Here is a 24,820-nt window from a genome sequence, read left to right as displayed (position 1 = left end):
AAACGTTATTTTTACAATAAAGCAACATATAATTAATAAAAAATAAATATAAAAAAAAACATTTAAAAAAGATTATGTGCTTATTGAGTTAACACGTTGTAAAAGTTTGGTATCAATCTTTTCTGACACCTTGCATAGATTGAATCCATCAGAATCTATTTTTTGAAACTATATAGCAATAAATAATATATCTTCTTCGATAACATTTCATGCAAAAGCAAAGCAATGCTATCCATTTGCTAGCATTGTCATGTTGTCATGATAAGCAGAATAATTTACTAATTTAAACTTTTATTTGCATGTTGCCAAAATAATATTTTTTATTTTTGATAGTGAGCAAAGTTGCTGCTATTTTACCGAAATATTACCGAAATATTATACACTTTTTATCACAACTGTTGCTGCAAAGTTGCTGTCAGATTGTTATATTCAATTTGAGTTTCTTTGGTTGCAAAAGCATTAAATAAGGATTTACTTTGCTGACAACTTGTTTGCAACATTTTTTAACAAGTAATCAACAAAATGTTAACAAAATGTTAAATGAATTTATACTCTCAATGGTAGAAATGGATCAACTGGAGCATTTAACCCGTTTGCCCTTAGATCACCGGTGTCAAGAAGAATTATTGGATTGATTGAAGCAAAAAAACACGTCATTATAATTAGCGGCGCTAAAGGTCGCTTTAAGATCGATTACACGCGGTCGTACGTTTCAGCCATATGTGTCGCGTCGCAATCATAGCTTTTTAGATCTGCATCCCACTATTCCTGTCCACCTGCGACTATCACTAGGGCAAATTGTGATTTATGTAAGCGGCGTGCAACTGCCTGACGAAAGAGAATTGTGAGCATAATGAGTTATGAACGCTCGTTCCTAATTCAGATATATGGTCGTGTAATCATCCTTCTGCTTGACACCCTTGTCACCGCGTTTTCATATTACCGCGATATCATTTATTCTTTTTTTTATTCAGAATTATCCGCTGTTATCGCGTACAGCTGAATTTTAATCTTAACTAAAGCAACTCCTGAATTTTGATGTTATAAACAAAGATGAATAAATTATTATTTATCAAGAATATGTTTTCTAATTTAATTAGAGATCAATAAATTATTTTTGCCTTATAAATTACTGAGAATTTACTTGTCAGATTGATGAAGAAATTATAAAAATATTAATATTATATAATAGAAAGAATATTTAATTATAATAAACATGTAATTGGGCATTCTAGGTAAATTAAAGTAGTAATTAAAGTTATTGAGTGACACACCCCTAAATCTGATATCGTAGGATAAAATAATATTTTACCTGGGTTCCGTGCATAAATTTACACACGGTTGCGGTCCTCAGTTTTATTATAATTGAGCAGTGGTTCGTGGCAACAACGTCCGTGTCGTATAAATTGCGGTAATAAATGGTAATTATGTTACTGCATACTGTGGTTACCCTATCGATTTGCACCCGCCTATGATTTAATATTCGCAACCGTTTTACTATGAAATTGCACTCGAATCGGATAATAGCATCTGGCAGTTATCAAAGAGGCGAACATCCCTTACCCTTCTCTCTCTCTCTCTCTCTCTCTCTCTCTCTCTCTCTCTCTCTCTCTCTCTGCTTTGCTCTGCTCTAGCGTAGATCCCTAAGACTGCATGTTGGTTGAACCCAACTTTTGATAAGTACACTTTTAGGGTAGCCAGCCAATCCCTCACGTTACAGTGGCTATGTTTTAGAACATCAAGTATGTCGAGAGGCGTGTAAGAGCAAAAAACCTGCCTGTCATCCATGATATGACAAACCGCTGAGTTCAAGATAAAATTTAAAATATTTCACAATGCAATCGTTAATGAAGCAACTTTTTGAGTACATGTATTCGTTTAAACGTTATACTTTATCCCCATTCACAGAGAAATTTGGCGAAGTAATCAGATGTTATCCTCTTTACATTTATATGTGTAATTCTCAATAAAAAATTAAAACGCATTATAACGTTAATCGACAAAGAATATAAATTTTGAAACAATCGGATATATTGAAAACTTCATGATAAAATTCTGATTATGACATACCGATTATATTATATATTATTTAACACGAAAGAAGAAGAGAAATTTATAAAATCACAAAATACATATTGATAGATAGCATGAAAAATGTTTAGACGCGTACAATAAAAAACAGGAGAAATTCGATTTTATCATATGTGAATTTATCATATGCTGATGCTTTCTATCACGAATTGGAATGTCCTGTTGTAAAAATATGCCAGTAAAAATATGTGAATACTTTCAGGTAACATAGCACAAAGTCGAAGGGAAAATCTAACGGTTCTATTCTGTCGTGTTGTCTTTTTTTTCGTTTCTACTTGTCATCAGTCGTAGAGTTCCTTTGAGACACGTGAGCTCTCGCCGCAAAGCACAGATAATTTTAATATAAAAGTGAGGCTTATAGTATAGTTATCATGCGCCGATATTGAAATCATGCATAACAATTGAAAAAGTAATGAGAACTGATTTTTGCTTGAGACGTTTTTTTTACGAATGTTATAATTTTAATAAAAATAAATTTAAAAAATTAAAAAAATAAACGTCTCTAATATATATAAATAATAAAACATTTATGAAAACGTTTTCAATATTGACAAGCTAAAATGATCAATTAAACTGTAATTAATTTTACATGATGATTATATATGATATGTAACTGAAAATATCATATATAATTTTCCAAATATTGCCGAATACATAATTTACTTTAATTTAACCTAATAAAAACTAAAAATCTGAAATCGTGATTTTCCCAATATCACATTTTTAAAGTTAATTCATTTTTTCGAAGAGATTTTCTGTTGGGAATAGTTTTTGACCGCGGCGGCGAGCAAAAAATTTAGCTTATTCGAATTCCTTGCTTCGTAGAAAAAAGTGGAAGGTTAATCATGTAAAATGAACGATGTCATTAGCGTCATGAGTCCTGCTTGTTTCCCGGACCAAGCAGTCTGTGCCTCTTTCGCTGAATTCTTGTAATTCAGTGTGTCGTGAATGCACGTCTCCCGCTTTTGACATGCCAACATAACGAGGGTATATAATCCTGCTAAATGTTGGACAATTAGAAAAAAACGGGAAACAAATTAGCCAATGCTATAGCTCATTAGTTTTTACCGCCTGAAAGCGCGAAAGGGTTGAATGCTGGATGTTATCGGGATACATTGCGCCGCTGCTCCTCGAGCTCGCGCAAATACAGTACACAGATACGCAAACGTAAATTCACAAAATACTATAAAGCTTCAAATTAATTCCGCAAAATATGATTAAAAAACGCTTGTCTAGTTGTATTTAATATAGAATATTTCTAATTATAATATTATTATTTAACATCCTCTAACATTCCCTATTATACATATTGTACATACCAAAGAAAAATTTTTTTATATATAATTATATATAATTAATTATATATAAAATAATTATATAATTATATTTATATAATTATATAATTACATTTATAATTATATATAATTACTTTTATAATTTTTAAGTTTAATTATTAATCAATAAGTTAATGAAATTTGTTCCAACACTGTAGAACGTATTAATTAATAAGTTATAAATTCTTTAATTCAATCTTGGTTAATTCGTCATCACTCGAACAGATCTCAAACACATCATATAAAAAGTTCAAAGAACGTGATGTAAAATTCAACAAAAATAATTTTTATAGCAATTATATGATGTTATTGCGCAATATATGTAGATTTTTATAATTTTGCACTAAAAATATGTACATTTTTATTTTATTTTTTTTTAATTATAATTTATAATATCTATTTTATTAAAAATAAATATTAATTGAAATCGAATATCTTTACTGATGAGAAATTTTAAATACATTGATATAATTTTAACAAAACACGAAATACGATCTCATATGAGGACATCAAATTAATGTGTTTTATTTTTTATAAAGCCAGTTTGTTAATCAATTAGATAAATAAGCTTCAAAACTTCATGTTAAAATTAACACTTTATAATAGAATAAAATTTAATTATGTATTATATAATAACCATTATCTCTAAAATACACTTATTGTTAGTTATAATGTACGTTATTACAAATACTTTTCACGTAAAGATATTCCTTATTCTTACAATGTAGAACAATGTTTCTATTTATTTACAATATTTTAATATCTAGACAAAACAGGTGCGTAGCGCGCGTCTGTTTTGTTTACTAAAAAAAAAATAATTTTTAACTCACCGATCCGATGCGCAACGAGCGGAGTTATTCAGTCACGAAGCTGCGATGATACTGTAACATACAAATATATGAAAGATAATTAAAACTATGCTCAAAATAATCAATATTTCAAAATAAAATTTTATATGAATTCTTTCTTTAAGTGTTTTTTAATTTATTGGGATAAAATTGAATAAGAAGAAAAAAGACTATAAATTTTATATAAATAAAAAGTTATATTTACCTCAACGTTGCTCCGCTGAGGCCCGATGCCTCTCCCAGACCTCCTCCTCCTCTCAGAACATCCGGGTTGCTGGGTTTGTCACGATAATACTGTAACACAAAACATTCAAATTAATGTAGCTTTCAAAATAATCAACTTTAAAAGTACTAGTTTTTACGTACACATCAAACTTTTAATCTTATATTTAATCTTATATCTATAAATACTTTTAAAATTACATATTTTGTAATAGTTTTACGTTATCTAAAAAAGAACTTTAAATATATAAACTAAAATATCTATCATAATTCTTTATATCTAATCAATTTCAAAATGATGGATCCATGAGGTCTTGACTTATTTGTAATACAATGATGACTTTGATATTCAAATATATTTATGTAATACATTTTTCACAGATCCATTACCTTATTAATAAAGCTCTTTGTTACTTACCGACCGATGTATAACAATGGAGTTATCAAACATGTAGCTACGATGATTCTATAACATACAAAAGTAAGATCCAAATTAAATAGCGCTCAACGTAGTCAATAATTTATAAAATAATTCGTACACAAGAATAATTTTTAATTGCCTTGTAATTAAATAACTATAAAAATAATTATACTAATTAAAATACTAATAAAAATAATTATATATTATTTTATAATTATAATTTATATTATTTTCAAGAAGATCTGCATTAGAATAAACTTCTACAAAGTTACAGATTAATTTTTTTCCTCTCATTATTATTTTTAAATTATTAAAATAAAATGGCCCGACAATTAAAAAAAAACGACTAATTGTGTGTGTGCGTGTGTAGGAAAAAGAAGAGGAGTATGTAGATAAGAAATAATACTTACTGCAAAGTTGCTCCACCGATACTTGATCTAGCTCTTTCCTAGTCGTCCTCCGCCTTTTGAGTTTCCAAACTTTTATCACTTCCACATAATTTGTCAAAGTTCCATTTCAAGTTCTCGCACACGATGCATATTAGTTGTAGAATATACAACAATCTATAACACATACATAAATACATAAATAAAAATAATGTTTTAAATAAATATTTGTTAAACAATACTTTTTACGTGCAACCTATTCATAATTTTGACAGATATTTAATCAAAGAATAAAATTATTTATCTTACAATTATCTTGATAAAATTATTTTTTCAGCTAACAATTTATATACACATTAATGAAAAAAAATCTAACATTTACATAATTTAAATTATTATAAATTAAAATATTTGAAAATATTTTATATCATACATTTCCGACTGATAAAGTTCTACAGTGTAACGTTAATATAGGTTTTACATACCGAAATAGACATATGCGACGATATCCGTTTCAGAATCGACCTGTTTCGGGTCTGCCATTTTCTGCAAATAAAAAAGGAACGCAATTAAAATGGCGGAAGGATTTTCTTTTATCGTACGCCACGATTGACGCGGCGCGCGACAAAGCTATTAACGTAGCAGCGTCGTGGATCATTGTTCGAATGGATATTGAGAATTTAAGTGACACGTTCGAACAAATTATGACGTTAGGTTTATACGTGTTATACTTACCAGTTAAATGATGCGCAGTGCCACTCATTCCGAAGCCGGTCCATTTCACGTCCGCCGCGTTCTGGAAGAAATACGCGATTAATATGGCGTGAAGCGGCTTCGTTTCTCGCGCGGTCAACTTTACGCGTCAAAAGTGACGTCACATCATGCCACGGCGGCGGTGCGCACCGCTGCATACCTGTATTACACATGCAATAACGCCGCGACGCCGGCGCGGCATCGCTTTTGATGTACATTTTCGACCGACCAAATAATTATAATGTAGCATTAAGGTTTCGCTTACCAGCTAGACATCGCGACGACATCCATCCCGGAGCCGATTGTTGCATTCTGCAACTAAGGAAAGAACGCAATTAATATGGCGGAAGTTCCTTTTCCGAGCAGTGAAATTCGCGCGTCGTACTGACGCAGCGACGTGTGACAACGCTCCGCATCGTAATCGCTCGAACGGGTACTGAGAAGTACGCGTTCGAACGAATTATGATGCTAGGTTTAAACGTGTTATACTTACCAATTAAATGATGTGCGATGCCACTCGTTCCGGAGCCGGTCCATCCCGCGTCCGTTGCGTTCTGGAAAAGATACGCGAATACAATTAACATGAAGTGATTTCGTCTCTCGCGCGGCCAACTTCACGCGCTAAAAGTGACGCCGCGCGCCGTGCTGCGGCGGTGGCGCGGCGGTGCACGCCACTGTATGTTTGTATTGCACATACATATAACGCTGCAGCGCGCGGCGCCGCATCACTTTTGCCGTACATTTTCGGTTAACTAAATAATTATGATGTAGCATTAATAAAGGTTTCACTTACTAGACTTTTATCCCCCGAATCAATTCGGCTCTTGGAACGATTTGTTCTGCAAATGAGGGAGAAACGCAATTAGTATAGCGAAAAGAGCTCCTCTCCCGCGCGATCAACTTCGCGCGTTGCAATTAACGCGGCGCACGACAGCATGAGAGCGTCGTGGATCTTTGTTCGAACGAGAATTGAGAAATACGCGTTCAAATGAATTATGACGTTACATTTATATGTGTTATACTTACCAATTAAATAATCCGCCATGCTATTCGCTCTAGAGCCGGTCCGTCTCACGTCCGCCGCATTCTGAGAAGAATATGCGAATGCAATTACGTTGGCTGTAGGTCTCCCCGCGCGGGCAACTTCACATGACAAGGCCGACACCACACTACTGTGGTACGCGCCAATCTTAAATTCACGTTTATGAATTTTCCATATATCGAATAACAATTAATACGCACTTGTCTTCTATGATGGTTATTACACTAGAATAAACAAGTTTATCATTCATGGTGATAAATATATTACCAGCACATTTAGATGACAAAATGCTATGCTAAATTTAACCATAAGCTTATGAAAGAATGTGTATTAATTAATTAACGTAACTAAATTTTATAAGGCATTAATTTAATTAAGCTAAAATTCAATTAAAAAATATTAAATATTAATTTATCTAAGTGTGCATTATACATACATTTACGGAAATATTTATTTCTTTTTATAACTATTGGCATATATACATTTTTTATATATTTTTTAGATAATAGTTCTTCGAAGAAGAACTCAAGCAGAGTTGAACGTAGTTCAAATATGTTGAACATTCTTTTCTTACAACCATCAAATAGCAACGAAAATAAAAATTTATTCTTGCTAAACGGTTTTCCATCAAAACCTTCCAGTGTAGTCTTCCCTGATAATTATCCGCTTACTTAATTCTTTGTCCTTATTGTCAAATGGTTTTACATCGCAGGCTTCCAATAAAATTTTTTCCCAACTATGATCATTTTCGTAATAGTAATAGACATCCTTCAGTTTCGTCGAATGGCTTTGTATCCCAAACTTCCGCCATAATCTTTTCTCATAGTAATTATAATTTTTTTCGTAACAGTAATAGAAATCCTTTACACAGTTTACCAAGACCTGTTGTACATCGACACATACATTAATATCTAATACACTAATATTTAACATTAATACTACTTAATAATAAATTTTACATCTTACACTTCTACTCCTAATACTCCTTCAATCTCATATCTACCAGTTAATACATCAGTTCCACAATAATAATTTTACAACATATCATATCTACTCCTAACATTCCGCCAATCTCACATATGTATATCCATACTTAATACATCAGATCCATTTAATAATAATTTTACAACATCTCGTACCTCTCCGAAAAACTTCTCAAATTTTACATAAAGCAATGTTTAATACATCATTTTACATTTTATAATTCTACTCTCAAAACTTCTCCAATTTTACATAAAGCAATGTTTAATACATCAGTATGACTTAATGATAATTTTACAACATCTGATAATTCTACTCCTAAAATTTTACTTCTTTAAATTTTTTACTTACTAGATGTCTTTTTATACATTTATACATAAAATATAATCTTATTATTTTTATATTATATTTATATTTTATATAAATTAATATAATATAATAATAAATGTTAACTAAATCTCAGATTTTTTAAATTATTATTTAAAATAATAGTCATCGTATTAATATATGTATTAAATATTTTATAAATAATAAAAATATTCTAATAAATAAGTTTTTAAAGATATTAAAGTTTTATTTTATATTTTTAACAATTTATCTTCTGATTTTATAAACTGTATAAATTATAAAAGATCAAAATATTCAATTTTTTTACTTACTAGGTAGACGTTTATTTGTATATAAAACAGAGATAATCTTATATTCACATCAATGTTATTAAAATCGCAGATTTTCTTAACTATAATGTTTAAAATAATAGTCATGATATTAATACATATTAAATATTTCATAAATAAAAACGATCGTTTTCGTAGATATCACTCTTTTAGCTTATTCTTAAAAAATATATAATCCTGTTATTTCCGTAGAAAAATAATTCATTTCTCTGGAAGTCTCTATAGCACATTGTGTATAATCATTACGTATAATGTTAGATACACTCATTATATATCATCAAATTGCTTCATATGTAATCACTCTTGATCCGAAAATTCTTGGCTAGCCAATTGATAAAAATAAGAATCGGCATTCTGAATTAATAAATTTGGCTCGTCGAATTCTAACACTTCACCATCTCCCATCACTAGAACTCTGTAAAAAATAAAAAAAATAGAATTTTAAACAAAAATCAACGATAATTATTTATATTACAAAATTAGGTCTGGTTTTCTACGTGTATAAATTATTGACTAACAATAAATAAAAGCTTAAATCTAAAATTTAAATTACCTATCACAGTGCATAATCGTTCTTATTCTATGAGCAATGGTAATAACTGTCGCACTTTGGAAAGAAGACTTAATCGTCGCTTGAATAAATTTATCCGTTTCTTGATCTACGTTCGCGGTGGCTTCATCAATGCAAACAATCTGCGGACGATAAATAAGTATCAGAATTATTGAATACACAAAATATCAGCTTTGTTAAACAACGTTGCAGATGAGATGTACCTTAGCGTTATGTAACACAGCTCTAACTAAGCAGAACAATTGTCTCTGGCCGGCGCTGAGATTAATGCCACCTTCGTCCAAGATTGCGCCCAGCCCACCTAATCGATAAACTAAAGAGTGCACTTTACACTTCTCAAGAGCCTTATATATGTGCATATCGGTGTATTGATCCAATGGATCCACGTTCTCACGAATGGTACCCGAAAAGAGAAAAGGATTTTGAGGTATAATAGCTAATCGGGATCTGAAATAATTTTTTTGTTACGATCATTAACATGCAATGTTTATTCTTTTTCAATTTCCTTTTTTTTAATATTACCTTAATGCTTTTAATGACAACGTTTGAATATTTACGTTATCAATTGATATACTTCCAGAACTGATTTCCGTTAACCTGAATAATGAGGCTAGTAATGAACTCTTTCCAGCACCCGTTCGACCAACGACGCCTATTTTCTCCGCTGGTCGCGTGATAAACGTTACTTCCTTTAACGATGGAACTAAATGATCCCTGCAAATATGATAAATAATGTTTCCCAAGCATTACAAGCATGTATACTTTTTAATTAAAAGTTCAAAGCCACCTGTACTTCAAGATGACGTTTTCAAACTCTATAACACCCTGACTAGGCCACGCGTAAGGTGGATTAGCCCCCATTATGTTCTCAGTCGGCACGTTATCTAAATACTGTTTGACTCGTTCCACCGCAATCATTTCTCTCTCAGTCTCAGTAAAAGAGTTCACCACTCCGGATAATAATCCAGTTACAGACAATGCATACGTGATCGCTAAACCGATCAAACCAGGATCGGCTATGTTATATTGATGTTGTAAAACTGCCATAATGCTAACTCCGGCTAAAAGGGCAATACCGATAAATTGTAATCTTAGAGCGAGCCATTGACCCGCGGCTATAGAAACAAATTGAGCTTTCTGATTGGCTTCTAATAACAATTCGTTATCCTGTTTAAAGCGTGATACAGAGCGAAAAGCTCTGATACTCGTCAAGCCGGTCAAAGTTTCATTGAAATGGGCGTATAAGGGAGACAATGTAATACTGGATAATCGTTTTACTTCTCTCGACGTTAATCTAGAAAATAATTTTAAAATATAAATTTTAACAAATAGTAATTATCAAACAAAGAATTTTCTCTTACAATTAAAATTTACCCTAAAATTACAATAGTTTGCAATAACTTGGATTTCAAAGAATTTTACTGAAAATTTAATAAAACTTTAACCTCATAAAGATTCTACTTTTTGATTACAAAGCCCTAAATTGTTCAAAATCGTGTTTTGTTTTTTTTTTTACAAAACATCACTCATATATTTTTTACAAAACATCACTTGTATACACAACACATATTGTGTTTTTCGGATCTTCTTAACAAACCAAAATTTAAAAAAGCCTCGTCTAAAATAGAATATTTAATAGTACCTATTATTATATCCAAGTAGTTGTTTAATAACAATAAAAATACGGATCAGTTTTTGAAATCATGCTCATTAAAATTTTTAATTAGCATTCTAAAAACAGCTACATATAAAAAAATTTAGTTAATTTGATAGAAGCCGTTTTTATCATATAAAGTGTACGGAAGCTTTTAATAAAATTTTATTTTAAAAAATTACAGCAAAAGAATTACAGTAAAAAATTTATTAACATTTTTACTATAAATTCATTTATAATAGCGATCGTGGTATAGAGAATTGTGTCTGCTCTATGCCGAAGACTCGAGTTCAATCCGACCAGAAACATTTGATTTTATTATTCTCGTTACTTCTCGGAAATGATAAATTACTGAGAGTATCTTGTCATAAAAACTGCTCTAATTAGGCCGTTCGGAATCAGTGTTTAAATTGTAAATCTCGTATATTTGTGTAACTTATAAAAAGCGTAACCACTAAAGGATCACGCTTCCGACAAGAGATTAAAAATGAAGAATTTATAATAAAAAATTATAGTAAAAAGTTATTTTATTATATTTTACTAAAAGTACAATAAAATTCTTCAAAATCCATAATATACCATATCTATCGTAATTTTGAGAGAAAATGCTGACAGTATATATTTGTACAAATACACAATAATACCTGTAATGATTTTGTATCCAATGATAGACGGGTATAAGAGGTGCTAATACCAGAAAGATCCATGGTAGTCCATAAGCTGTAACTATAATGGTAGCAACCAAACCAAACAGATGTGCCAACAAGATGTTTGCAATAAAAGGTAAAGAGTCGTCGATTGTATATGTATCGGATGAGAATCTATTTATAATCCTGCCGACCGGTTGAATATCGAAAAACATTGTTTTTGCCTGAAACAATATTTTACAATAAATGCTTACTCGAAATAACAGTTACGTAACAATTATTTCATATCTTCAGCTCATATTCACCCGCATAACTATCTTTAAAAGTTGTTTGTGCGTTGTTACGGCTGCGTGGATTCCACCGTACGCAAAGATGAAAGCTCTAATTAAAGTAAAAATAGAATTGAATACAGCCAGCAAACTATAAACTGTCAAGTAATATTTTGTATCATGAAAACTATAGTTATCGTAATAGAGTTGCAATTTCCCAAGTCTGGATATATCGGTTGAATTACTCATTGTAGCATTGGCGTGCGTCACCCAGTACGACAGCCATAAGTCCGTGATGTTTTTCGAACTTTGCATCAAAATCATAGAGAGAAATATTGAGATCGCCAAGTATCGTCCTGTGGCCTTAATGTAACACATGTACACCGAAAAATGTACCGTTCCTTTTTCGGTCGCTTCCTTGTCAAGTAATGGATCTATCTCATCTTTTTCGGATCGACTAAATTCATTGAATACCTTTACAGAGGAGACATCCACGTCGGATTCGATAGAATCTGACAACAAAAGATAATCCTCCAAATCGGGTAATACGTCACTCGGTTTTCCCTGATTAACAATTTTTCCTTTCGACATCTCAATAACTAAATCCGCATGAATCAAGTATTGAGTCTGATGCGTGCACAATATTCTAGTTTTGTTTCGTAACAAGCCCAGAATTACATGCTGAAAAACATATCTGGCAACTTTGACATCTAACGTCGCTAATATGTCGTCTAGCAAATAAATATCTTTGTCCGCGTATATAGCGCGAGCCAAGGAAATTCTTGTCTTTTGACCACCGCTTAAAGTGTTCCCGGCTTCGCCAACAGCCGTTAAGTCCTTATTGGGTAATGAATTTAAATCAGACGTGAGCGCGCAAGCATTTAAAATGTTCCTGTTAATAAAATATTCAATTACAGTTTACATAATATATCGCATCTACAAAAAAGTGACAAGTCAAAAATAGTTCTTGTTTAGAAACAAAATTTTTTTAATTAATATACTTTGGCAGTAAATTAAACACAAGTTTAATAGCTTGTTATAATATTATATTAAACCTTTAAAAACTACTCCTTTTGATTTTTGTTATTTTTTCAGCTTTCAGTTTTCTCGTTTTTTTAAATTAAATTTGTATCCTTTTCTTGATTAAAGGCTAATATATTTAAAATATAATAAGCATTTAACATTCAAAAAATATTAACATGTCATTTTTTTTTTTTTTTTTACAAGAGTACGATATGAAAAAATGTATCATTGACATCAATATTCCGTGATGCTTGATACTTACTTGTATTTATTATGATCATACGGTTTCCCAAATAAAATATTTTCTCGAATTGTACCACGTTGTAGCCAAGGATTTTGTTTCACGTATCCAAAACCTTTATGATCATCATTAACTGCTATTATTCCACTAGTTTTTGTAATTTCTGCTAAAATACCATCTAAGAGTAAAGTTTTTCCGCTTCCAACTTTGCCCATAATACCAATCAATTGTCCCTGTGTTCAAAATATATACATGTAAAATAATATATCCTTTATATTCAAAAAATACTTAAATAAAATTTATTTTTACCTTTCGTACAGATAAATTAATATTATATAAGGCAAAATCATCGCCTTCGAAAGTAACGCTTTTTTTAATGTCGGTGCTGGAAGATGGAGAGCTCACAATCTTCGGACTTGCATTTATAGTAATATCGTTATTTCTTGGACGGTTTACAGTCAACGTTACATTTTGTAACAATAAATCAACGTCAGGAGTAATATCTGTATAATACAATGACGCGTCCATGTCTGGTAGCTAAATTGATAAAATAAAAATTAAGTATCATTAGATGCAGCAATGCGTTCTACTTTACGCTATATTATATTTTCAATGTACATACATCCAATATTCTTTGAATTCTTTTAAGAGATACCCATGCTTCTGTAAGACCGTTTAAAACCCATGGAAACGCATTCAAAGGTCCTATTAACATATTCAACAACGCCATACTGGTAAAAACCGTCTTGGCATCTAATTCATTTCCAAGCAATACATATGTTGCAAACGTTAATATTGCAATAATGACAGGTGTAGTTGCCCAGAAATAAACACAAAGTGCATCTAAATATTTTCTACCTCGTAGATATTTTACTTCATTCTCTCTTATCTCTACATAAAAAAAAGAGAGAGATTTAGATAAAGATCTACTAAAAAGTAAAAAATTTTATTAAAATTACTTCTGTAAAAGCATACTGACTGAAGATATTTCGTAAGAAGTGGTCCTCCCATACATTAACTTTAATTGTAGTTATCCCGCGCAGTATTTCTCCCATCAGTCTCACTCTTTGATCTTTATATTCCATCAGTTTAGTGCTGAGCTTACCAATTTTATTTGCTATTACTTTATTGATTGGTATAAGTACTATTGAAAACACAACGCCAGCTAAAAATGACACTCCAATTTGTTTATGCAGAAGATACAGCGTCACAAATAACTAAAAGCATAAATATTTTTAGTTTCTTGTTTAAGAAGCCGCAATAAGTCAAAAGTTCATTCAAAATGTACAAAAATATATCATTTATTTGCTACAACAATGTAACTCAAAAGACAGTTTTCCAATTTAAATATTTTAAATCATTAAAATTTTATATTTTTAAATGAAACTTGGATATAACAATTTAGTCTACTGATTGTACAAGAATAAAAGTATTATTGGCTCTTCACTTAGTATGTTGAATTCTCATTAGAATTGTTTCTTTTTTTTCAGATAACTCAAAAATAACGATTTTTTAATTATATCGTTATAAAATAAATGAGCAATTTTTTAATACCCAAAATTATATTAATATTTTTTAATAACAGATAACAAAAACAAGAAAACAAATTCAAATTATTATCATACAATTACCTGTAATGGTATGCTCCAAAATGTATGAAAACTAGGGCAACTATTGACCAATCTGTCACTATCAGTACTCATAAAATTAACAATTTCACCAAAATTAAAATTCTGATTTAAATCGGTATTAGACGAATGTAATGTCTTTCGATAAACTAAAGTAATAATTGCAGAACGAAATTTTAAACCCACGAGTGACATCCAAAATGTAAAGTGAGTATTACAAAAGGCACCTGAAACATTGTTATCATGATTTATGTAGCAAATATTTAAGAAGCTTCAAAAAGCATGATTTTACCAATTATAGCACTTATTATTATAAGGGATGCGTATAGATATCCGTGTGAGATTGGCTCGTTCTTATCTTCAATGAAACCTATGAGTTTATTTAATAATATTGGTCCCATAAACGAGCTACAATCTGCGACAAACTTAAGAATTCCAACCGCATAAAATTCCCAACCAAAACATTGATGCAATAAGTGCAACAGTGTCATTTTTTTCGTAACTATTTTTACATTTGAATGAAGCGGTACTTCAGAGTTACTTTCGATTCCATTGTTCACAGTTTTCGACTGTAACATAAGTATTATTAAATAACTTAACAGTATTCGGCTCAAAGAATTAAATTAAATGTAATAAATGCTAATAAAAAGCCTGGTTGTTCATGTGTAATGTATAACTCTATTATTCAATAAAATTAGCAATGTAAATTTTATTGAACAATAAAGTTATTGTTAATATTATTAAATAATAAAAGTATCGGCTTTTTATTGGCATTACATTAAACATATTATTACGAGAATTAATTTACAAAACAATAATCATATCACTCATTTGCTACAACTCAAAAGATGAAATTTTCAGTTTAAATATTTTGAAATAATCATGAAAATCTTTTCATTTATAAATGTAATTTTGATGTAACTAATTGTAAATAAATTAAAATATCATTCAATGCATAACTCTTCATTCAGTGATGGATTCTTATCAGAATTCTCCTGTCTTTGTAAACAATTCAAAAGACACTTTTTGAGTTGTGTTTAATTTCTAATAAATATGTCTAATATTCGAATAAATTAATAAATGTTGAGAATAAATATAAGTATAAATACAAGTTTTTTTGTATTATAGAAAACCAATTTTTTTCTTATTTGATTTAAATAATTACATTTGTGAATATGATTATAATGATTATGTGATTTTTGATTTTGCATTCACTCTCACTCTGTACTGTTCTATCTTACTTCTGATTTGCTTGTAAGCGTAATCGCTCAACTGCTGATACAGTACATAAAATATTTTGCCTTCGAGATTGGTTGAAGTTTGTGAAAAATTATACTAAAAAGAAAATAAATGCTATTGTCCATGCTTTTACTGGATAACTAATTAAATAAAATATTAAATAATATTACTTCTTGGCACACTGGTTGTATTATGATTAAAATAGTAGTACAACATTGAATATTAAATAATATGTATTAACTAATGAGGTTGCTTATTAGACCTTTCTTTTTAGTTAATATATTATATAAATTAATGTGAAATTTATGAAATAATTTTCATAAATTTTATATTTGTAAAACAATTATCAAATATTCATAAATAAATATTTTTTAATGCAAAAATTGTAAATGAATAAAATTTGTAGCCCAATTACATATATTCATCCAATACATTAGTTATATCGTTGTTGTAGCAAATGAGCAAGCTGTGAACCAAATATTTCAAGAGAGTTGCATCGTAAATAAATTGATTATTATGCTTTCTCATTTACCATATTATGTAAGCGTTGATCAATCTTATGGCTGATTGTATTGGTACTGATTTGATCAGGTAAATCAAATAAATCGTCAGAATGATTTAGTAGTCCTTTAACACCCTTTTCCATTAACGGCGTCACCCAATGGAATAAAAGTTTAGAAATAACAGTAGTATCTTCCATAGCTATTCCAAGATAACTCGGATCCTGTTCTTCTGGAAATTGTACGTATGAAGAAGTGGAACTACTCAGTAGTGGAGTGCGTTCTCCTACCTACAAATACATTCGTACACTGGTCATTCGTGATATCTCTGCGCATTTGATAATCCAATAATTTCAGATATGCAATTAAGTTTTGCAACTCAAGTATTTTCGGACAATCAAAAACGCGGATTGACGAAAACAACACACATACAGATAACTATATATACTTGATAAATTACTAAAGGTGTTACAAGCAATTTTTTTGAAAAGCAAACTACATGTTTTTACATTTATTAATTGTTCTCATTATTGTGTACATAAAAGTATTAAGGTACACTTATGAAAAAATTAATCGTTTACGAGATATTTTATACTTTATATCAAAATAAAACATCTTATAAACTTTATTTTTTTATACTATTATCTTAATACTTTTATAAGTAAAATAATTACAGAAACCATATTTTGTAAAAAGATCATATAAATTTTATTAAAAAATAAAGGTGACTTTCGTCCGATTTTCAAACTAGCTACTCTATCTAGAAAAAAATTAACTTTAATGTGTAATATTACCTTCAATACCAAACACTTAATAGTAAAAATTTCAATTTAGTTTTATAAATAATAACTTGTATTAGCTTTAATTCTACGTATGATAATATTCATGCTTACTGTAGTATTTTGGAATGACGATCTCATCCGTTCTGGCCTATCAGGACCAGGTATTAATGTTATAGTGTACAGTATCAAAAGAATGACTATAGTGATACTGAATCCCAATGACAGATTTGGTAGAACATCATCTTTAGGCTTATTATTGATGTGGCTGCGTAATAATAATGAAGAAATAACAATCAAGAGAAATATCAACGCTCGTACCAAAACTGGTCCTCGTGGGTTGGAATTACGTCCACGTTTCAAGCTTAAAATAAAACAGAGATGCACAACCCATGCTAAACCCTCAGTTCCTGCCACAAGATAATCTACTGGTTTAGCAGAAGTAAATTTATCGGTAATATTCGATTCATAATTTGTATATAACGCGACGGGAGTTGTAATATCTTCAGTGCTACTTTTCAAGGAAAAAATTGATTCCGCAAATCTAAGCGTGTGATTTAATCCATCACGTATCCTGCTTATAATGTCTGTTTCATTCCCTAATGATGAATTTATGTTCCTGCGAGTAAAAATGTCCAGTCTTTCTGGAACTGATGTACCGCTTTCTACACTGTCATGCAAAGGTATGACAGTATTGGTTAAAATAATATATGCTCTTATGATAGGTAATATCACAAGACATATTGTAATTAAGATCCTTATGTTTAAAGCATGATAAGCACACTGCTGTCGAGCTGAGGATGTGTCTCTTCTTCCACAGTAGTATGCAGAAATAATAGCTATAAAAGCTAATACTGGTATCTAAAAATTGAGAAATAAATTGAATAATCAAATTGCATTAATTCATTGTTTCTCACATTTAATGTGAGATTAAACTTTATCACCCTACCTGAAGACACAGTTGTTGAAAACATATACTTAAGTCATGCGTTTCTGGATTCAAAGGATTAATGTCCCCATGACGACCACATAATTCAGTCCAGTTCCATTTCCATCTCTCTGCATCGTCTAACCAATACTCTGCCATGCTGCAATATTGCAATTACAATTAATTCATGATAAATCTTTATCTTTAATAGGTTAAACAAATATTGTTGAGCAATGTGAATCATTTATATCAAACGCACAAGTGACATGTAAACATAAAACTATGGTGTTGTTATTGTGCATGTTGTTGCAAATATATTTTTAAAAATATGAAAAAGAAATCTTTCGAAAAGTATCAAATAAAACAAAAGTATAGAAATAAATAAATAAATAAATAAATATATATATATATATATATATATATATATATATTTGCTATTTTGTTTAAGAAGATTGTTACAGTTTTCAAACATCTATATCACTTTTGTTCATTAGATAACAGTGTTTCGTTAATCAACTAATATACATTACAATACGTTAATTTGTGATATGAGAAACCGTAAAACGATACCATGGGCGCGATCGACTTGATTGATAATCAATTATAGGAACAGATAAGAAGGCTTGATGCAATATCAAGAAAGTAAACAAAGCAGATTAGAGTATTCAGGAAAGCGTACCTGTCGGCCGAGGAATTTCCATAAATACCAAAGCACGCGACACCAATAAGCACTATAATATTTTCGTTTCCTCTGGCATTATATTTTGTTGTCCTCTCACACCTACGATCACTCGCAGGTTATGTTTCCCTTGGTAGAGGGTAGAGTGACGCAGACTGGATGACGACTGTCCAGTGAATTTTTATGGAACATTCTGGATAAAATCGAGCATACATGCACGTAGGCTTATTTATCTTGTATATCACATTTATCGGTAATAACAATAATAACACGCAACAAAAATACAATTCCACAAGAGAAAGATAATAGAAAAGGCGTATACCTAGTGTGCGTTCTAGGTTAAGGAGAAGTAGTTTGGAAAAGCTTAAAAATAATTGTTTTTAGAAAAAAAAGTCAAATTAAATAAAAAAAAAAGTTTTCTTTAATAAGGTTTCATTCGTTTGTGGTGCGATATTATTTATATGATGTCAAAGATGAGAAATGACATGCAATAAATTATTTGCTAAGTACAACTTTACTTTTTAGTGTTTTCCCTTAAAAATAATTTTATAATCTTGAATTTTGTAAAATATGCAGTAAATATACATTGAGATATCTATCCGATATATTACATGAAAATGTAAAAAATTCCTGAAATAATTGGTACATTTCTCAACTGTCAAAACCCATGTGATAGATTTTTGAAAGCTAAAAAAAATATACTATTATTTCAATAATTATTTTACATCTGATATCTTCTTTTGCTTCTGATGTTTTTTTTCAATGAAAAAGTACTCGTCGACCTTATGTAACAATCCAATAATTAATATAAAAAATTGCATTTAGTTCCACGCAAAACACAATTTACTTTTAGAACACATTTAACTCATATCCACCACGTGCACCATTGCTAGATAATCTACAGTCGGAGGATTAAAACATACCTTGTAATCATCATAATATTTCACAGAATGTTCCAAAAACAAAAATGTTTGAAAAATTTTAAACATAAATTTTATCCTTATGTAGCTTTTTTAATTTAATCATTTTTAAGAAAATAATGATTGTTTAAAGTAAAAAACATGATTTTTCTCTAAAATTTATAATTATTTTTTTAATAAAAAATTATATATTTTTATTTTAAAATTTTATGTAAAGAACAAAATTAAGTTATTAAAAAAAATGCTGTAAAAATTTTATTCAAATCGGTTGAATAGTTTTTGAAGTATCATAAACATTGATAATTTTATTTCGAGAAAAACACGTTTAAACAGTAGTCGCAAAAAATATTTTTTGACAATTAGAATGAAACTTGTTTTGCCTAATAATTCTCTGTTAGCAACAAATAATAAACAATAACTTATTACAATAAGAGTTCATAAAAAAAAATTAAAATAAAAGATACTTTTAAAACATTGTCCAATGACGCAAGCCACATATTAGCATACTACATTAGAAATTCTGAACAATTTTAAATTCTATCATTGCATTAATTTTCAATATGAAAAAAATCCATTAGGATTAATACAATGACATATTAATGACTGGGAAATGTATCAACACATTTAAATAATGAGAATGGCTATATTGGTTGAAAGCAAATCTTAATAGTGCTCAATATAATTTTCTAGGTGAATTTACAAACATTTATAAAATTTTCCAACTGCACACTACTTAACAAACTTAAAACACAGCTTTTAAGAAGAAACGTAATATTACGAAAATTAAATTGCTAATCAGTTTAATAATTTTGATATTTACATGCATCTCTACTACCCCCCCCCCCTCCGCCCTTCTCTCTTATCCCAAAAACTATAAAGAATTTCGGTTATTGCAATAAATATTCCAAAGTGCCTCGATAATTAAAGGCTAAAATACTCACATGGAATGTAGGCGGATCCAGATTTAAACCCTGGCCACGGTAATATTTTTTACACTAAATTTTTTATAGTTTTCAGATATGGGGGGATCATAGAGATATTTATAAGCATTAAAATTATTAAATTGATTAGCAATTTAATTTTCGTGATAATACATTTCTGAATTCTTCTTAAAAATTGTGTTTTATGTCCACTAAGTAAGCAACCACAATTTAGAGAATCTTATAAAATATGTACTAAAATCTTGTAAAGTATGTAATACAAAAAATTTGGCAACGATTTTATACGTGGATTAAAAATTATTATTTCAGTAAAAAGTAGAAATATGCTCTAACAGCAACGTAATTAAGAATGACAAAAATTTGAATTTTTATAAGTATTTTAAGTATTCAAGAATTATATACAACTTTATTGCGAAAAATTAGTTGTTCTGTAAATAAATATAAACAATCTATTTATTTATGTACAGAACAAGTTCTAAATTGCAATAAAACTTTGTATAAATCATTTTGAATACTTACAGTATTTATATAAGAAAATAAAGACTTTTATATTTTAAACTAATTTAGATGTTGATAATAAATAAAGTAAATAAACAATAAAAATGTGTTATTACGTAAAAATATAACGTTATTTAACTTTTATATTTATAACTGTATATAGTTTATTTGGACATACAAAACGCGCTTATAAAGATGTTAGCACATTATTAAATAATTCCATGTTTATTATCCATTATGGATAAAAGCAAGGATAAAAACGCAAACATTGCGTTACATTGTTATAAACACATTATGAATACGAGCCTTTAAGTGTAAATATTAAGTGTAATATTTCTAATTTTAATTTACTTTGCAGGGACTGTAACATCCTTATCGAGTGATCCTTAATTTTGTGTTAATTGCAATAAACAATACAAAACACTGATTCGTCAAAGTACGCATATCATGATTTGTTCCATTTCACACCACTGATTCAACTTTCTGATGAATAAAGTTAAAGAATCAAGCACTCGGCAGGAAAATATGACTTTGAGAGCAAATAAAGACACTCTGGTGGATGAAAATAAAAACAGCAATAGTGAACAAACTATGGACTTTTTTATATCGGATATGGTAACGTCTAGTCTCGAGAACGAGCTTCTGGATTATGTGGCTAACAGTAAAGCAATTTTCAAAAGCCAACAGAAAGAGGAACCAGAATTGACGTTCGAGGAGAAGCATGCCATAGCCGAGAACCTATTGAAAAAGAGCTGCTGCTTGTTTCTATCCAAATTTGGACATTACTTAAAGATGGAGCATTTGGAATATTTTAGTAAGAGTCAAGATTATGAGACAGTTTATCACGTAAACAGATTGCGGAGATATTTAAATAATTCTACACGACATATTGATGTCAGAAACAGAAGATACGAAGCTTTAAGAACATTGATAGAAAAGGGAGACTATTTCAGCGAATGCGAAATGATGAAGAGAAATCCGTTGTTGTATGAACATTTAGTGGGACAATATTTGACAGAGGAAGAGAAAAAGGCTAGAGATAGCATTGACACACAAAGTGCAAATTATGTTGATATACTTATGGAAACCATCGAAAGGAGCAAATTGGAAAACTATTTAAAATCTCAGCGGAAGGAAGAGAATGAAATACGAGACAAGAATGATTTGGATGATGATGATAATGATGATAGCAAAAACAGCATTATATCCAAGAACTTGGACAAACGGAGTTATCAACAATGGGGTGAAAATTTAAAAGATAACGATGAAGTAAAGGATAAAGATAGAGACAAGAAATTACAGAGCAGTAAAATATCAAACGAAGAAATAAAATTGCTTAGGCAAGAATTTGTTACAAATATGTATCAGAGTTTCCTGGATGGTAAAGATAAAGATTTTGATTATAGGTATATGTTGTGCTACATCAATAAATATAAAAAGCCTATAAAATATTAATAGATTTTTCAGAATATTTTAATACAAATTTAATTAGTTTATTAATATATAACAAAGGAGAATGTTAAAAAAGATTATTTTTTGCCCTGATAAAAAGAATATGAGTTTTTTGGTTTGCATACATATAGGGTGTCCGAAAATTTCTGGATCCCTTAAATATTTGAAATGTTCCTTTAAATATTTTGCATGGAATTGTTTTAAAATTGTCCCAATAAGCATTTTTCAATTTACGAGGTTTTGAAATGTATAACTGACTTTAACATTGCCCAAAGTATATCACGCGGAAATTGTTCGGTCAAATTTACATGCGTGCGTGTAAATTTACATATGGGCGCGCACGCATATATGTATGTGATCGTGTACGCATTTGGTCTCTGTTCTTTAGTTTATAATTTTTGTAATTCTTTGTCTCCGTTTTCTGTTTCATCTATTTCTTACTTAAGCTACTTAAGGGATCCAGAAATTTTCGAACACTGTATATTATACTTCCTATCTCATTCCTTATTCACAGCAAACGATTGAAATTTTATAGACGATCTCTCAAACCCTTTTATGTGTTTAAGAGTTAAATATTAATATATATTTTTTTACATTATATATTATATATATTTATATATAAATATGTATGAATATTTATATATAAATATAAGAGATAGAAATTGAAATATTTTATGTCTCTTACAAAAATATAATTTTTATTTTGCATGAAATTTTTTAAAAATTGATATTTTATAATTTATAATCTTTTATAATTAAAAGTACTAGAAGGCTACAACATTTCTTAGTTATTTAAATACAAAATTTATAATATACTTTATTATTTGCTTTCAGTACCGTGGATGATAATGAAGCTTATGATAATGTAGAATTAAGAAATCAAGATGAAGAAGAAAAATATTTTGACTCTGAAGCGCCTGAAACTGTTCTTCCACGTAATGAAAGCAATGATCAAAACGAATCTGAAGATGAGTTGGATATATATATGAGATCACTGAAGGTTAAATAATATTTTAACACTTAACAATCGCCCCGTTATTGTTGGCATTGATTCACAGAAAGGTTGTTTATTCACTAGGAGCAGACTCCTACAAATCCACACTCTTTGGATAATCAGACATAGCCCTGTATACGTTGGGTTACAATAAATATATTTGTACTTAGCAAAAAGGTTGCGTATTATATTTCTCCCTTTTTCCATTGTACATTTTTATTACATATATTTATAATTTTATATGTTTATAACTTATAATATACTTTAAATATAATTTATAAAGTTAGTAACTAGTTAAAAAATTTAAGCAAAAAGTTAATAAGTTTTAACTTAATTTAATTAATTTTAAATGCGTTAATTTTTAACTTTAACTAGTTATTTTTAAACATTAACTTTTTCTACGTTAATTTTTTTTATCTGTTTTATAAACGACAGTATAATACATCACAGTACCATCCTCAGCAGATGTAAAACGAATGTTTAGTGCAGGTGGTTTACTATTTGATAACTTACGAAGAAAATAAATGTTCCTCATTTTGAAATAACGCTTTTATTAAAATTGAATAATTACTTTAACAATGATAAATTTAATAGGATTATATTTTATCGATATGTTATATGTAAGGTTGTATATTTTACATTTATACGTAAAATCATATTTTTAATAATTTAATTAGGAAATGTAAAAATTGTAAAGAATACATATTTATATATGAAAAACAATATTTCTTTTTTACTTCATATAAACTTAAATTATAAATAAAACAAAAAATTTATTTGAAAAATATTTATAATTGTTTTGTTACTTAGAATAATACAATTTTAAAAAATTACAATATTCTAATTTTATATAAATAATGATTTTGAAAATTAATTATTATTTTAACTTACGAAAATTATTTTATTTTAACTTACGTTAATTTAATTTTAATGTAACTTTAACTGAGTTAATTTTTTATTCATATAACTTTCAACGTAACTAAATTAAGTTTATGTATCATTAACTTTAACTTAATTAATTCAGTTAAAAAAATTTATTAACTTACCCAACCCTGAATATTCTTTTAGAATTAGTAATAATTCTCTTGAAACATTCACTCGC

At 29.2% G+C, this 24,820-nt stretch overlaps 4 protein-coding genes across 8 annotated transcripts in view; 1 reads left to right on the top strand and 3 right to left on the bottom strand.

Annotated features, from left to right (window-relative positions):
- LOC105208223 overlaps positions 1-7,440 on the bottom strand; it is a 518,645-nt gene extending 511,205 nt beyond the window's left edge. Inside the window, exons 1-10 of one of the 2 annotated variants that reach the window (XR_005576059.1) lie at positions 7,082-7,440; positions 6,849-6,894; positions 6,549-6,609; positions 6,321-6,373; positions 6,038-6,098; positions 5,788-5,848; positions 5,327-5,479; positions 4,914-4,961; positions 4,479-4,567; positions 4,256-4,306 (exon numbers count right to left, since the gene is read on the bottom strand). The gene's annotated coding sequence lies outside the window, so the exon portion shown is untranslated. The remainder of the gene's footprint in view (positions 1-4,255; positions 4,307-4,478; positions 4,568-4,913; positions 4,962-5,326; positions 5,480-5,787; positions 5,849-6,037; positions 6,099-6,320; positions 6,374-6,548; positions 6,610-6,848; positions 6,895-7,081) is intronic. The other variant, XM_039456060.1, reaches the window with a different exon arrangement.
- A 90-nt stretch (positions 7,441-7,530) lies between these two features.
- On the bottom strand, positions 7,531-8,880 carry LOC120359247. Its single transcript, XM_039456065.1, has 2 exons — positions 8,738-8,880; positions 7,531-7,979 (listed from the first exon to the last, which is right to left on the bottom strand). Exons 1-2 carry the CDS (start codon positions 8,867-8,869, stop codon positions 7,725-7,727), a joined length of 387 nt encoding a protein of 128 aa, XP_039311999.1. The 5' UTR covers positions 8,870-8,880; the 3' UTR covers positions 7,531-7,724.
- On the bottom strand, positions 8,725-19,053 carry LOC105208218 (multidrug resistance-associated protein 7). The gene is made up of 17 exons (XM_011178013.3): positions 18,914-19,053; positions 18,256-18,394; positions 17,421-18,167; positions 16,560-16,817; positions 15,081-15,357; positions 14,792-15,015; positions 14,140-14,377; positions 13,783-14,051; positions 13,470-13,697; positions 13,182-13,393; positions 11,933-12,788; positions 11,625-11,851; positions 10,114-10,620; positions 9,849-10,040; positions 9,530-9,773; positions 9,309-9,448; positions 8,725-9,170 (listed from the first exon to the last, which is right to left on the bottom strand). Exons 2-17 carry the CDS (start codon positions 18,391-18,393, stop codon positions 9,053-9,055), a joined length of 4,875 nt encoding a protein of 1,624 aa, XP_011176315.1. The 5' UTR covers position 18,394; positions 18,914-19,053; the 3' UTR covers positions 8,725-9,052.
- LOC105208219 (coiled-coil domain-containing protein 97) lies at positions 18,997-23,894 on the top strand. 4 transcript variants are annotated; one of them, XM_011178015.3, is made up of 4 exons: positions 18,997-19,132; positions 21,631-22,678; positions 23,559-23,724; positions 23,803-23,894. In XM_011178015.3, the coding sequence occupies exons 2-4, from the start codon at positions 21,759-21,761 to the stop codon at positions 23,845-23,847; spliced, it is 1,131 nt and encodes a 376-aa protein (XP_011176317.2). In that variant the 5' UTR covers positions 18,997-19,132; positions 21,631-21,758; the 3' UTR covers positions 23,848-23,894. The 4 variants fall into 4 exon arrangements, with proteins under 4 accessions (XP_011176317.2, XP_039311998.1, XP_011176318.2 ...); XM_011178016.3 differs by having other exon boundaries at positions 19,023-19,128; XM_011178014.3 differs by having other exon boundaries at positions 19,028-19,166.
- Positions 23,895-24,820: the final 926 nt, after the last annotated feature.

Source organism: Solenopsis invicta, chromosome 12, assembly GCF_016802725.1.
Source record: "Solenopsis invicta isolate M01_SB chromosome 12, UNIL_Sinv_3.0, whole genome shotgun sequence".
Classification (NCBI taxonomy): Eukaryota; Metazoa; Arthropoda; class Insecta; order Hymenoptera; family Formicidae; genus Solenopsis; species Solenopsis invicta.
Note: the sequence above shows the minus strand (reverse complement) of the source record. Positions and strands in the feature narration are given on the sequence as shown.

What these genes read in the sequence shown, in the direction of transcription:
- LOC120359247 (XM_039456065.1), bottom strand. Translation starts at nt 8,869, where the DNA reads ATGAAATATTTAATATGTATTAATATCATGACTATTATTTTAAACATT. An exon ending in TACAAATAAACGTCTACCTA is followed by an intron (nt 7,980 to 8,737) that starts GTAAGTAAAAAA and finishes GATGTACAACAG; the next exon opens with GTCTTGGTAAACTGTGTAAA.
- LOC105208218 (XM_011178013.3), bottom strand. Translation starts at nt 18,393, where the DNA reads ATGGCAGAGTATTGGTTAGACGATGCAGAGAGATGGAAATGGAACTGG. An exon ending in TTTGGAGCATACCATTACAG is followed by an intron (nt 14,378 to 14,791) that starts GTAATTGTATGA and finishes TTATGCTTTTAG; the next exon opens with TTATTTGTGACGCTGTATCT. An exon ending in TTTTAAAGATAGTTATGCGG is followed by an intron (nt 11,852 to 11,932) that starts GTGAATATGAGC and finishes ATATTGTTTCAG; the next exon opens with GCAAAAACAATGTTTTTCGA.
- LOC105208219 (XM_011178015.3), top strand. Translation starts at nt 21,759, where the DNA reads ATGAATAAAGTTAAAGAATCAAGCACTCGGCAGGAAAATATGACTTTG. An exon ending in GATAAAGATTTTGATTATAG is followed by an intron (nt 22,679 to 23,558) that starts GTATATGTTGTG and finishes ATTTGCTTTCAG; the next exon opens with TACCGTGGATGATAATGAAG. An exon ending in TATATATGAGATCACTGAAG is followed by an intron (nt 23,725 to 23,802) that starts GTTAAATAATAT and finishes TTTATTCACTAG; the next exon opens with GAGCAGACTCCTACAAATCC.